Source organism: Marmota marmota, unplaced genomic scaffold (genome assembly GCF_001458135.2).
Source record: "Marmota marmota marmota unplaced genomic scaffold, marMar, whole genome shotgun sequence".
NCBI lineage: Eukaryota > Metazoa > Chordata > Mammalia > Rodentia > Sciuridae > Marmota > Marmota marmota.
In genome coordinates, this window is record NW_026000005.1 from 3,914,797 (window position 1) to 3,930,733 (window position 15,937).

At 35.2% G+C, this 15,937-nt stretch overlaps 1 protein-coding gene across 1 annotated transcript in view; it reads left to right on the forward strand.

Moving 5' to 3' along the window:
- The first annotated feature begins 13,132 nt into the window (after positions 1 to 13,132).
- The window catches only part of Ppp1r1c (protein phosphatase 1 regulatory inhibitor subunit 1C), a 139,762-nt gene continuing 136,957 nt past the window's right edge, over positions 13,133 to 15,937 (forward strand). Inside the window, exons 1-2 of the mRNA XM_015481053.2 lie at positions 13,133 to 13,574; positions 15,266 to 15,326. Coding sequence (XP_015336539.1) covers positions 13,494 to 13,574; positions 15,266 to 15,326 — 142 coding nt within the window. The 5' untranslated portion in view covers positions 13,133 to 13,493. The remainder of the gene's footprint in view (positions 13,575 to 15,265; positions 15,327 to 15,937) is intronic.

The window sequence follows — 15,937 nt, forward strand, 5'->3', positions numbered from 1 at the left end:
AATTCACAAAAATTATGAACAAAATATTCTCTGGCTGCTCTTCTATGGCTGCTGGAATTGCAGAAGTTCTTTCAAAACCAATGAAATAATATAGAAATATTTTAGTAGCTAGTGAATCCATAATACATTCTAAATTAAAAAAATGAACTCAGCGGATTAGAAATTTGAAGGGATTCTTGGAAGGTAAAGACCGGCTAGAAACATCTTGCTGGAGAAATCAGGAAAGAGACAATTACAATATGAAGAGTGTTGGAAAAGGTGCCACACTGTCAGACCAGCATTTCTTAAAGAAACTATAAAGAAACCTCAAGCTGAGATTGAACAAAGCAGAAAGGTGGAGGGGCCCCTGGACAGTTACGGGGCAATTAAGTAGAGTCTTTATTTAAATACCCTATACCCTCAGTACCTAGCAGTGGTTGGTAGCTGCAAGCTTTGTTCCAGGATGAAGTCTACAGTATTGTTTAATATATGAAGTTAGTGATCTTTCCCCTGGAGAATCTCTTATATGAAGCCTGGGGCTGGGGAGAAAGGAAGTAGAGCCCAAGCTTTCTTGAGCCATTCCCATTCTTTCTCTGGATGGGAAGAGAAGGACCAATGCTTCCTTTTTGTCTGCAGGACAAATTTTGGAGAGGGACACTCTGAAGTGTGAGTTCTCACACAGGTACTCTCAGAGTAGGCAGTATACTAAGTGACTTAGCAACAGCAGGGCTGGGGAGCCTCTGGACCCTAAATTAAAGTTATTTGTATACTCTCCAAGTTTTCCCAACTTGACCCTCCCCTAGATATCCAAGGAAGTCTTCAATATTCAGAACTTGTATTCATTAACAGTAAAAGAATTATAATTTCATCTGATACAATATATTTAAGAATAATAGTCTTATTTGGTATGTATGCTCAATCATACATATATAAATTGCAACCCCAAGGCACAAATGTACTGAAGAAATTTAGGATGAAAGTGAGTCATTCAAATTTATTGGAAAAATCCAGAGTTTTTGTGTAGCATCAACAAAGAAACACTACCCACGTGTAGACACACCCTCATGTAACATCATAATACCAAAGATAAAGATAAAATACTAAAAGTTTCTCAAGAGAAATAAATTAGACTGCTGATGGCAGATTGTCTCCCAGCTGAGATCAGTAACTCGATATAGTTGACAGTAGAGAAATAATCAGTGTTCTAAGAAAAAAAAAAAAACATGGAGTTCTTTACCTGGCCATGTGGGAGAGTGGGAGAAAAAAAAGCCCACTGTTAGATATACAAAAACTTAGAAAGTTCAATACCTCTGAATTACTTGATCACTGGTAAAAAAAAAAAAAGGCTTATTGAAAATATAGATTTCAGTAGACACAGCATGAATCCAAGACAAAGAAGTGTGACATAGAAACAACGGCCGGCACATAAAAGGTGATTTCACCATGGTATGTGGGTGAAGACTATGAGCAGGGAAATCCTGAGCACCTTGTTTGTTTGGGGGTGGATGTAGCTAATGAATGTATGTTCTTCTATTACATTAATTATTAGTATGATTAATAATAAGGTGAAAGACAAGGTCTGAATGAAGTCCTGGTAAAGCTTAAGAGAATAGGGGAGAAACCACTGGAAAATTCTGGGAACATAGTTCACAGTGAGTTAAGAATTTAGGGATATTGAGAGAACACTGAATTATGAAAAATGTTCATAAACCTTTGAACCAATTACCTGTGAGCAGCCCCATCCATGTCCTGTGTGCTTGTGCTCAGGTCCTTGCCCCCATTGGCTGACAGGCTATTGAGAAAGCAACAAAACTATAAGATAACCAAGAGGTATGTGGATGAACCACCCAGGGAGTGTGCCTATTAAAGACTTCAATGACTGAGAAATGACCCTTGCCTCATTATAATAGTAAGACACAAAGCCCTGGGTAGAAATTTAAGATGCTAATGAGACATTTGATATAGGAAATAGCAGGATTAGAACATGCAAGGGCAATGCACAGACTCAAGGAAAACTGGTGTGAAATTGCTTAACCCTCCCTGTGTTTATCTCTAGTTTACTCCCCTAGCTGCTGTCCCTCTATAAATGCTAAAACTCCCGGGTGAGATGAGGCAACTCACTCCCTGTCTCTGAGTTGGCCTGTACTCTCAGGGAGTCTGTATTTTCCCTTTGTAATAAATGTTTTGCTCTACTACTCATATCTGGTGCATTCTTAAATTCTTTTCTGCTACCTGGTCAAGAAACTGGAAGATTCGAGTAGAGGTCTTTTCCACTCCTGGAGACATTTTCAGATCCCATGCCACTGGTGACAATACGAGAGGGCATCTTCATTGAGTCCTAAATGAAGAAATGTTTGCTGAGTTGCAAAGTCAGGGTGGAAGCATGCTTCAAGAAAAGTGACCACATGTCAAATGGTACAGCATTGTGGAAGGGCTTGGGTTATTCTAGGTAGAATGTTCAGTGGTTAGAGAGCAAGGTGCAGGGTCTGAGATGTGCCTAGAAAATAAGGATTTTAATTTCCATTCTCTATAAAGTGCCAGGTGATGATCTAAGTTGATTTTCTTATCACACTTTCTTAATTACCTACTCCTATCATTGATTTTGCTCCATGACTCATTATTTGTACTGGAAACTAAGGCTCAGCATATTATAACCTGTTAGAAGTTTCATGTTCTTTCTCAAGAATGAGCCCTTTGCTTCTGAAATAATTATGCATTTATTACACAAGCAGTATAATGAGTCATATGTTAATTACTGTTTTTTAAAAACTAGTTGGTTAGAGAGTCATAAAAGAAAGGTATGTAATATTTCAAATTTTCATGAAGCAGAGGCTAAGGGATGACACTGGCGATCCTAATAATAGGTTGCTGTGAAATAAATATGATCAATAAGCAGCTTTAACTTATTGACTAAACCAGAGTCACTCCCAACTAGCGTGATTAGGAAACAGGGTAACGCCCTTGGACATCTGATATAGGTTTCATGTTCTTACTAAGACATTTACTTTTGCTGCAAGTGACTCATTCTAATCAGTAAGTTATTCTGCTTTTTAATGTTCCATTACTTAATATTACTTGTGGATATAAATAAGCATACATTGTACATGGAAACATAGGCAAACATTCAAGAATAGCTCTTTTTCATAGTCTGCTCAAAGCCAGAGACTGCTAAATTGCAACAGCATGAAGCCCAAAGTTGCAATCACTTTAAGGAGAACTTATTTTGTTTAAATGGAAGTTAAAATTGAGAGAACATATACTTTACAAAGTATTAAATGTGTATATATCATTTACATAGAAGACACAGAAAATGAGCAAGACAGAAGAGGATTTTATAATGATAATAAAAAGGCAAAATGAGAAGTGTTCAAGTATTGACTAAAAATAAATGGTGTGTTGAGGCATAAAATCAGAAGGAATGGGATTTTTTGGCAAAGTATATCTTTCTCTGCAGTGAGGGTATATAAGACAATTGATCATCCTCCACAGAGATGTTTTAATCAAATATAGACTCCTTGAAATAGTAAAAACAGACTCGGTATGAATAGAGTATCTCACTGATGTCTACCTAGCATGAAACTTTCATATGCATATTTAATTTAAATTTATATTCTGTTTTTTTTGAAAAAGAACTTGAAAAGGTTGTCTAATTTCTGTTGGCATCTATATCTGGAGACGGATGAACTAATTTGTGGCTTAGGCAGACATCTGACTTCTATCTCTTCCTCCCTGAATCTAGTCTTTAAATATTTTCCTAAGTATGAGCATGTTATTGAAGGCAAGGAAAGTTAAGTTTCTGAGAGGAAACTTAAATCAGTCAATTACGACTCTTTGGAATATTTCTATCATTACCAGGCTCAAATATTTATGTGTGGTTTTATGTTAAAAAATATTAAATGAGGAAAGAAAATTGGAACCAATATCTAGAGTTGGTTTAAATCGTGTTTGTGCTGTTTGTCAATCCCACAGAATCCAAGTAATGGTTATGAACATTAATTAAAATAACAGATAAATTAAGTATCTCTTACTTCAGATTTGTCTATGTTCCATATAATTCAAGTTAGATTCTACAGAGTGTATCTGCAGGTACAAATGAATTCAGCAGAGATGCCATTAAAATATTTCATGTAAAAGAAAAAAATTCAATAAATAATAAAATTCAATAAAATAATGCTTGTTGATATTATTATGGAACTCAGGTTTTATTCTTGTCACAAATTGTAATTGGAAAAGAATATAGTCATACAATTTGCATAAAAAGATGGTATTTACTCTGAAATTGGATTCTTCTGGAATTAAGTTAATTCTGAACCTTATACAATGTCAACCTTATATACAGAATAGGCCTTTTTTGGACTTTCTCTGGGGAATTTATATTTTCCAGTTTTGCCTTGGGGTTTTCAGAAACTATTTGAAAATATTCAAGCATGAAGGGGAAGCTGGGAGATAAACCAAAACATTGGCAGAAGGTCATTTTGGGGATGGAAAAAGCCCTTAGTGTGAGGCTTGTTAAGTCAGAATTCTCACTGGTCTCCAGAGAAGGTCAGGTAGGCTGACAGCAGTAGCTGGCTCAAATCCATCTGCTCTACTAGTTACATTCGAGTACCCTTTAAAAGGTTTTTCCTGTCCTCTTCAAACATTTAAAATAGTCTCTCCATAAAGGCAGTGCCAAAATGCTTTGTTTGATACTTGCAAAATAAATGAAAGTGTTTAAGAGTCTATTAATAAAATGTCTATTAATAAATGAAAGTGTTTAAGAGTCTATTATTGCTGTGGGTATATACGTGACTGCATGACCAATGTAATTCTGCAACCTGTACACTCAGAAAAATGAGAAATTATATCCCATCTAATTCAAATGTATGGTATGTCAAGATTATTGTACTGTCATGTGCAACTAATTAAAACAAATTTAAAAAAAGAATGTGTCACTTAAAAAAATTTTTTGATGACTATCAAGAATGTGTCAGATGTCAATTATATGGGGGCAATTAGGCACTGACTTAGACTTACAAGATCTCTGCTTTGAAAAATTATCAATTTAAAATCCTGGGGATACCAAGAGAGGGTGATTGCTCCCTTACTGGAGATTAGATGAAATGCTTTGGAGACTGGAACTAGAGATAGATTATTAGTTGCAGAGTTATAGTTTACCTATTTTAATTTTTCAGAATGTTTTGTCTATTCAAGATTCTCTTTTGAAGTTTGTCACCGTGTCATATGCTTATAATTGCAGTTATATAGGAGGCTGAGGCAGAAGGATCACAAGTTTGAGGCCAAAGCCTAAGCAATTTAGTGAGACCATATCTCAAAATAAAAATAAAAAGGGCTGGGGATATAGCTTGGTGGTAGAGCACTCCTGGGTTAAATCCTCAGTAACCAACCCTGCCCCCGCCCACCACCACAATTATTTGCAAAATTTATAAAATTTATAAAGCTCATGTGTAAATCGAAAATATAAATGCTCATTGTAACATCTTTTGAAAGATGTTTTCAAAAATAACAATGAACAGACTTTGAGAGAACTTGTTATTTAGGTCTTCCCCAATTGATAAATATTAATAGTATATATCTCACACTTTGCTTATATAACCTATGGTGTGTAATAGCTTTTGTAATTTGAACATCACCTCTGAGTAGAAAACTTGAAGTTTCTTAAAGCTGAAGGAGTTCATCTTCTACCTAGTTCATTTCCTTTCTCTTTTTCTCCCTCTTGTGTTCACTCACTCTATTTTAATTATGTCATCAATAAAGGTAAGAATATGTTGCATTTACTATATATAGCTTAGGAAAGTATTCAAAAAAGTTAAGCCAAGAAAATCATAGCGATTTTAAAGGAAACTACAAGAAAATAAGATTCTCCTTCTGATGCTTTCACATTATGATTGTCATTCAGATGCATCAAATTGCTTATGCCAGCAAATATGATAAAAGACCTTCTGTGTATCTGTAATTTTGCTCTTTTGGGTGAATGTGAGAAGGTTAGAACAGTGTTCTAACATTGATGAGCATATGTGTGTATTAAGTGAAATAAATTTAATATAGTTTAGGAAATAATGATCTCATCCAAAGCAAGTTGTCCATAATTAAAAGATAAAAGTGTGTTTTCTGAAAAATTACTCTCTTTCAATTTCTTTGACTTAAGAAAGGATATGAAATGTTTATCCAAAACATAATATACACAAAACTCTAAATATACGTTTGTCAGCATATGTTTAATGCATGAGCATATGTGTGTGTTTGTGCATATATATGTATATAATGGGATTACATTATTATTACATATTGTTTAATAATTTGCCTTTTGTACTTAATAATACATTTTATAAAATTTTTAAAAATTACTTGAAAAACATACCAATAATCAGAAATGAGATTTTAGAAGATTTTCTGAATTCAAACTAAGCAAAATTCCATTATAATATCATTTTATTCCATTATATAAAATTGTGAAAATAAAAGAATCTTACAAGTGGATTATATTTTCAGTTGTTTTTTTTTTTGTTTATATTAAGAAAAATATATAAGAAATATATATAAGAAAAATATATCCAGGGCCTACCAGAAGGCCTACTATTCAGGAATCCTTAATAATTCCAGCATAGAAAATAAGGATGAAATCTGAAATAGGTTGCCTACACCTTATTCTTCTCAAGTTAAAACATTATTCATTTATTTACTATATTCATGTATTTTTATCAGTTCTATAAAATAAACCTAAAATCTCCACTCTTGTTCTTGTTCTTTACTGTGAAGTTCTGTGTTTGGAGGATATTTTCTGCCAAGTTTTTTTCAAGAACTAGCCTAAACTTTTTTTCTTTACTTACCCATTTTCCACTCTCTCACTCAGAATAATTACTAAAATTCAATCAATACTTTTTGGTTTTCAAAACTCCATTCTCTGTGGTTTTGATAGTGTTAATCACAACCAACCTAAAGAAATTGTCCTCAACCTTGATTTCCATGTCACTTTTCTTTCCTGGTCTTCTTACCTTTCTGACTGATGATTTTGTGTTTCTATTCTATGCCCTTTTCCACCTTAACATTTAGGTTTCTCATAATCCTGTTTTACCTTCTTTTTATACTTTACATTGTGCTTGAATACATTTATCTAATCTCATGTCTTTAACTGTTTATTTGACAATAACTCATATTTATGTGCATATCTTCAAGCAGATCTTTCTGTTTTGAGTTATAACCCCCTGTATAAAATTGCCAACTCAGTAATAGTGCTAATAATTTTAAAAGTATCCAACAATTACTGTTGACTATACACCCATGTTATAAGGTTAGTGGTAGAATCAGCAAACACTTTTCCTGCTCAGAGTTTCTGTGGGTCAAGAATTCGGTGTAAAGTGGGGATGACTTATCTCTGCTCTCGGGCGGGCCTCAGACAGCTGGAGGTGACTCACATGACTGGGAGCTGGAATTATTGGAGCCTTCTTCACTCACATGTCTCACGGGATTGCTGAGATGACTCAAAGTCTGGGCTCCACTGGTGCTGTTGACTAGAGTCAAAACGTGGCCTCTGCACGTGACTTGGCTTCTCACCGCATGCCATCGGGTTTTTTAGAGAAAAGTATCTCTCAAGGATGCATCTGGAGAAGAGGTGGATAGAGCAGAGCAGGGGTGCTTATTTTATTTTTTTTCACCTTGTTGCCTGGGCCATCTCCTGTGATCAAACAGCTGGGGATAACTAGAATAGCTAGGAATGAGAATGCTCCAGAGGCTTCTTAGCTCACATGTCTGAAAACTGGGCAAGAATGACTCAAAGTCTAGGCTCAGCTGAGGGTGTTCATGGAGTATTTATATGCATCTTCTCTGTGACTTTGGCTTCTTTACAGCCCGGTAGCTGGTTTCTGAGAGGAGGCATTCCCAGATGGAGGGATCAGAGGGAAGTGCTGCAAGAGTGCTAAGAAGAGTTGGTCTGGCCATTTATTTATTTATTTATTTTTTTAAAGAGAGAGTGAGAGAGAGAATTTTTTTGATATTTATTTTTTTAGTTTTCGGTGGACACATCTTTGTTTGTATGTGGTGCTGAGGATCGAACCCGGGCCGCACGCATGCCAGGCGAGCGCGCTACCCCTTGAGCCACATCCCCAGGCCCCAAGGTCTGGCCATTTATGACCCAGCTTCAGTAGTCAGGAAACATTAATCCCCTGTATTCTATTGGTTATGATGAGTCACTGAAGCCAGCCAAGATTCAAGTGGAGGGGAATTTGGTTCCACCTCTTGGTGGGGAAGTAGCAAAGCTGTTAGTAAAGAATATGTGGAATGGGAGATATTGTTGCAACTGTTTTTGCAAAATACCATCTGTTGCAATCAGGCAGTGTGCTAAGCATTTTCTATGAATTATATGTCCAAGTCTTCACTTCATTTCTAAGAAATAGTTGAATTGTTATTCTTATTTTAAAATTAGTTTTCAGTAGTTTTAAGGATGAGAAAATATAAGGAACATTTCTATCTAGATGGTTCACTTTGAGCCTAGAGGAGTTGATATTTTTTACTCTGTCTTAATCCTCATATTCTTTCTCTTGGTGAGCAATACACCCTCATGCCAACTGCTAACTCTAATAATTCTTTCATCTTTCTTTTCCCTTATCAACATCAATTTCATGAAATAGCAACATTCTATCCATCTCCCTCTCATCTTCACCACTGAAACTTTAGTGAAGGCTTTTGTTATCTCTTGAGTGGATTATTATAACATCTTCAGATGTTCTTGTCTTTGACTCTTGATCCTTTCTAGTCTACCTCCGCACAGGCATGACAGCAACCATTCTACAACCCAAATTAAACTAAGATGTTCTCCTTAAATCTCTAGTTCTATTCATAGTTTTCACAGTAAGTCCTTTTTTTTTTGCATGTAATGTCGAGGTGTCTTCCACTAGCTTGGTTGGATGTGAGTGCCATGTACACATTGTGTCAGAGGTGAGGAATGAATGAGTCATGAGGTAGAAATAACTTCCATGTTTTCAGAGGGCAAGTATATGTCACTAGGGATGATCATGACCTTGTCCATACAAAGGACTAGCTTAATAAGATTATCTTCTTAAGAACAGTTGGATGTCTTTCTTTTTGTGAGTTTTAACATGTTGTCTCAATTTAAAAACATAAAACACCATGTATGCAAATAAAAACATATCTGTGACCTAGAGTCAGCCACTGCCCTCCCTCCCAGGCCCACTTTCTGTTTCATATAAACTTTCTGTCTTAGCACCATTAGTTCTATGATTCTTACTTGTGTACATGTGGCTTCTCTCAACTGTAAGCTCTTTGAAGGTTGGGACCTTGTCTTATTTGTGTTCATATCCCGGTGTCTGGCATACAATAGGATGTTCAAGCAATACATATTGAGTGGGTGAATAGTATTTATGAAATCATTTCATAAACCAATGTACCTCTACATAAACTCAATGATCATAATAAATTTAATAATAAATTATTATCTTAGCCAACCTTTCCCCCACTTCCCTTCATTTCCTTTCTCTACTGTCCTTCTTTGTCCTCTTTCCACAACTAAAGCACTCACTATTTATCAGGTGACAGTTTAAAAATGACCAGTGCCCGTCATCTGACAAAGGAAAAAAAAATCTAAAATAGCCAGTTAGGACAGCAAAAAATACAAATAGTTTCAGAGAGCATCTTTGTGTATGATAGTACATTAATTGGTATTTATATGCATGCTAGGAAGTAATTTTAAAAAGGACAAATTATGTTTGATACTTGCTCTTTGAAAGGTAATGAAATTATTGAATATATTGTAAATACATATTAAAATATGTAAAAAAAGAGGGGGAGAGAGATAGAAGGATTTGGTACTCAGACTCTTTGGGAAAATTCATTTATTGGAAAACTTTATGCTTCCTGACAATATTAGAAAGGTGAAGCCTAGTTGGACTTATTTAGTGACTACTAGATGACCAACATCTTATTTCTGTCCATGTTTAAAGATAACATGGAAAAGAATTTGCAGTGTAGAGCAAAGGCAAAAGGAATACATAGAAAATTATTATAGAATAACATAAAACTACATATATTTAAATTGCAGTAGAGGAAAGAAATCAAGTGATTCCTCTTCTCTGGAGAATCTTAGGCACCTTCCTATGTAGGTAGAATTAGAGGATGAGTAGAATTTGGGTAAAAGGAAGAAAGTTAGGATGGCTTCCCAGGAAAGTAGGGGAGGCCACAGAATAGCTGGTAGTGGGTGAAGTGTGGCCTGTCAATGAGTATCACTTAAGTAAGGTGTGTGTTTTAGAGTTAAATTAGGAAGGCCTCATGGCCTATTTTCCTGAAGTTTGCCTTCTTTGCCCATAATATCATTTACCTTGAAGAGAGATTATAGTTATTGCTCATTCTGAAGACAATTTTAAATCTTGGATTAAAAATGATAGAACCTCTTTAAAAAAATAAGAAGAATCAAAAGAAGTCAGCATAGTGGTATACTATTAATTGTAGATTCTCCATTTGTTATTGAAGTCTAATTTGGAATGCAAGATCTTTATGATTAGTGGAATCTGTAATCATGCTAGTCTCTTTTCTTTTATTCTTCTGACATGGCCATGTCATCTTAAGGTCTTTACCTATGGAGCTCATGTATCAGAGCATCTAACTGCTGTAGAGATTCTGGTGGCTTCCACTGACATCTTCAGAGGCCTTTATATTGGAATAGCCCTCATGGTGGCTTCATGATAAAATGCCCAGGCTGTAGGCAAAAGTGCCTAGGTTTGAAATTCCTCTGCCATATCCTAGTTGGATGATCTTGATCAAATTACCTAAACTCTTAAATTTACAATTTCCTCATTTTAAATCAGGTATGAAAATGGCAATAGCATCTTCCTCAAGGGGTTGTTATGAATGAATACAGGCAGAGCACTTGAATATTATCTGCATATTATATGGCAAGTACCACATAAGGGTTAGGTATTACTTTTTATATCTAATAGGGAGAGAATAATGTACATCTAATATTTAGTATAACTATATGCATTGGTCTCTCTGTGTGTATGTAAAAAGCTATATATTTCAGTGCCATATAAACTGCATATTAAATATTTTATATTATTAAATATTTTATATCATTTTAAATTTAAGTTGCATTTTAAGTAATTCTTAGAATAACAATTTTACATTAGAAGGATTCCAAGCAACTTTCAACATAATTTCTCCTCTATTTCCAGAGTAAAGGGACTGGCAAGAAGTATATTATAGAATCTATTCAACAAATAGCTGCTCTGTGAATAAAAAGTTGCAAAATATTAATTAAAAGATAGGTATCTATTATACAAAGTAGAAGTATGTGCTGGATGCTTTGGGATGATAGAAGAATTGCGTTAAAGTGTTCAAGTAGGTCTGCAAAAGCTTTCCAAAAGCAATGGTACTCAGCCGAGTCCTGAAAGCAACACAGGAGTTGGCTTGATGAGGAACAAGAAGCTTAAACGGTCTGGAAAAAAAAAATATATATATATATATATAGTAGTTAAAAGTAATAGCTATCTCTTATAGAGTGGTGATTATATGCTAACCTTGTAATGAACCCTTTTTAGAAATTCACTCACCTAAAACCTTATAAGAAAGAAGAAAGTTCTCTTATTGCTCAAGTTGACTTAGTTAGTAGCAGATCCAGGATTTGAACTCAATACTGCCAAGGATGTTCTCTTAATTGCTGTACTCCAAAAACATTCTCTTAATTTCTGTACTAAGTGAAGTTTTAGATTAATACCTCACTAAAAATCTTGTTTTCATTTTAGATAATCCAAAGAGATTTTACATAATCTTCAGAGAAGTAACTTCTTAATTGGTATTAATTCCGATTTATTTTCTAGGTATTTTTGTAAACCGTTACATAGAATGTTGTAATTTCTAAGCTTCCCTAAGACTGTACAGAGATGAACCCATCACGAGATTTCTTGCTGGTCAGCACAGTTCTCCAGCTAAAAGTGCTTTCACATCCATATCTTCATTTGCTTTTCCCCCTAGTGAGTTTAGAAAACTACTTGAATAATGCATATTACTTTTCATATTCTTTCATCAGAACATTGTGTACTTACATCATGGTTTCTGGTATAGAATAAAAATTTAAAGAAAAAATAAAGAAAAAAGAAAACTTCATTTGTAAATACCTGGAATAATAGCCAATGTCTAAATGTATTCAATGAATCCAAAAGCATATTTAAAATTTTAGTGTTTGTCAAATAAAGCCTTTTGAAAAAGGAAGCAGAGAACTAAAGTTCTTTTTTTTTTCTCTTCAAACAGTTTCATTTTCCAAAATTCTTGCACATATGAAGACCATCTGGTGATGCTATTACCACCAATTGGATATTAGTTGATGTGATGATCAGGCCAGTGTACACCTCTTCCCTGGCCACTAGCCACAAGACCATCCAATGTCTTTCTGAAGAATATCCCTTTGTGCTTTTTCTCCAGTCCTTACATTCGCCTACAACCCTATGATTGATATCAAGTCACAGTGCTGGATACCATTAGGCTTCCACTAATATTTTCCCAGCCATTTCTGTATTCTTCCAAGTGGGAGAATGTAACTGACTCCACCAGGAAATAGAATAGAGGTCAGTGCAGGAGCAATGACTTCCAAGCTGTTTGCTAAATTTAGCTGTTCAATACTTTCCACTCTAATGAAAACTGTGAACTACAATTATAGAATGTTGGAACAGAATGGGAGCTTAAAGGTCATGGAATTCAACTCCCTCATTTCTCTGTTGACGATACGGGGGCCTAGACATAGCTTGTGAGGCCACAGAGCTTGTTAATAGTGGAGATGGGAATTGAACTAAGATCTGCTCAGCCCTGGGGCAATGCTGAACTCACTACACCACAGATGTTCTGCACCTATGATCAGTCTGATCTAATGAGATCTTGAAGCACACAAATAGCTGGTGTTATTGGTTGTGGCTTCCCCTCCACGGCCATTCATCTATGTGGTGGCAGAGTGTGAAAGAGCAGAGGTGTCTGACTTATAAGTTGCTATGGGAGAAATGAAATGATTCTGTACCCAAACCCTGCCCCCAACTTTTAAAACTTCCTGCTTTATGTTCATCAATAATGAATGGCCCATCCCTGCAATACTCAGAGGGAGCTTACATTGCACTTTCAAGCAGCCGGTTAGTGATGTAGTGGATAGAGTCTTTCTTTCAAATCCCAGGGCAGCGGGTCCTTCAAGGCTAGCATTGCATTTTCAATTAGCTGCTGAGTGAATGCTTGGCATGTGTATTAGTGAAGAGGCACACAATTAGCTTATTGTTCCTTTCTGTATTGTGTTGAGAGGATCCAAGGGATTGGTGGGGGAACAGGCAAGCCAGGCATCGCTGTGGATGTTGAAGAAGGAAGTTCCTCAGACCTCTGCATCTTCACTTGCTCAGTCTGGAATTACAGCTATTTGTTACAAAGCACTGTGTGTGGCTTGGTGGAGTGTGCCTGAGGAAACGCATCTTGGATACCACTTGGGGCTAGTCTTTCTGAGTTCTTTACATCTCTGAATAATTCTCATCATTATCATGGAGCCCAACAGCCCCAAGAAGATACAGTTCGCTGTGCCTTTATTCCAGAGTCAGATTGCACCTGAGGCAGCAGAGCAGGTAAGTGGGCTTGGGTGGGGGAAAATTCCTGGATGTAAGATAATATGAACATACATTTTTATTTAGTGAAAGTTATTTTTTTAATCTCTTGAATTTGCCTAACTTTGGGACTTTTAGGATAAATGAATGAAAAATAAGTTGGTTTCTATATGCACTTGAATAAACAATTGGGAAACTGTTGGCTAAAATATAGCATTTCATTTCATACAAAATTAGCACCCATTGGGAAAAATGGTTATATTAGCCATTCAGATTTAGAGCTATCAATATTTGTGTCTGCATATGAAAATAACAGTTTTAACATTTAGAGCAAATTTTAAGACATTTTCAAAATTAGCAACATTTTATTTCATTTTTTAGAAAAAAAAATTGATGTAAAAATGAAAACATTAAATGCCAGAATAATTTTAGATTATAGGTTTGATATTGTTAAGCATGATTTTCATTTAGTACCCCAAACAGTAATTATATGTAATATATAATAAGTAGGATTTGTAGGCATATGTACAATTCTAAAAAGATTGTATTCATATATTACAAATAATACTTCAACATTTCCTAGATTTCTTTTCTCTATCTACTATGGCTGACATCTCTATCTCCTTTCATAATCAGATTTACTTAGACTCTTTATGCAATGGCACCACTTAAAAGATTATTTGTGATAAAACTTCAAATATAGCATACTGTGGGAAGACAAAAGCAAAGGAATCTATGGGGGACGTGCACCTAATTCATTAATTCCTTGAAACCTAAATTGTTCCTTAATCCATGCCCAAACGTTTGATACAAAATCATAAAATAATTATTGAATCTCAGACTTACTCCTAATTGTTTCGACAGTCAAAAGTAGATCTATGTAGACTCAGTCCAGATGAATACGACCTTGAACATGTATCTCTGCTGAATGGAGCATTCCTTCTGTTTTAAACAAGATGCTATTGGTACATTTTATCCTCTATTCTACTTACACATACTTGGGGAAGTCAACTATGAATGTATATGTTAAAGAAATAAAGGACAGCCCAAACAAGAAATTTGATTCATAACATGCTCCTCTAACTCTTCAAATAAGGAAAAAAAAAAACCCCAAACAAACAAATGAACAACAACAAAAAAAAAAACAAAAAAAACCAAACCTCTTAGTTTTAACTGAATTATATCTTCTTCCAAGAGCCATATTCATTCTTTACTTGCTTATTTGTTCTAAAAATATACTAGAAAATAAAAACTTAACTATAGTAATTTAAATTTAAAATACATGCTATTAATTTAACTATGACACTGCTAGAAATTCGAGGTTGCCAAGTTCCTCTTACTGCATTTAAAGATAAAGGAAATGGATCTTGAAAGCATCACTGAAATTATGAGGGTCTTGCCATAAAATGAGCAAGTCATTCTCATACCTTCACTGTATATTAACTTTCAGTTACATCATTGGAATATATACAACTATTTCTTTTCTGTAGAAATGTAACTTTGTACTCAAAGAAGGTGATAGTAATATATGACATCTTAGTAATCTGGCTTTCTATTATTTAAAAAAAATAGTGGGCACGTATTGTGTGCCCTCTGGAAGTATGTTTTTGTATGTTGGGAAAATATGAAGATGGGTATTTTTGTGAGCCACAGGGCAACCAGGGGCCATGTGGGATTTTCACTGACATTAGCTGGGCCTTTGTTGTTCACAGATAAGGAAAAGAAGACCTACACCAGCATCACTTGTGATTCTCAATGAACATAACCCCCCAGGTAAAGAAGCATGATATCTTTGACATTGGTGGGACAGAATGGGGTTGTTTGAAGACTATCAAAGGGCTGTCATTGCCAAAAAGTTGTGATTCAGGATTTCAGTTAGTAGCGCTCTAACAAGCTAACCTATAATATGGATCATTTAATAGATTAATAAAAAATAAAATCAGAGATAACTATTAGAGGGACTATCTCAGTTAACAGCTTGCTTTTTTTCTAGAATGACCCACTGGGGATGATGTGAAATGTACTGTTAGCTTGGTTGTCATGTGTTCAGGTGTTTGTATAGAATCTGGTTCAGTGCTTACTAATGAGGCGGAGTGAGAAGTTGTTTAATTAGATTTCAAAGCTCAAATAACAGCCCTAGAGATACTTGTATTTTTACAGAGTTGGTTTTTAGTTATGTCATGGGGTGGGCCATGAGCCAGCACTGGCTACAGTTTTGCTGCTGATGTCATCTCTGGATAATGCAATTGACAAATAACCAGATCAATTTTCAGCTCTGCCCATTTGAGAGCCATTCTGAAGGTTGCATCCATTTGTTGAGGTTTTATTTCCCATTTCCTGTAAAAAGTAAAGCTGCATTATTATTCCTGATAAAGGACTATGAT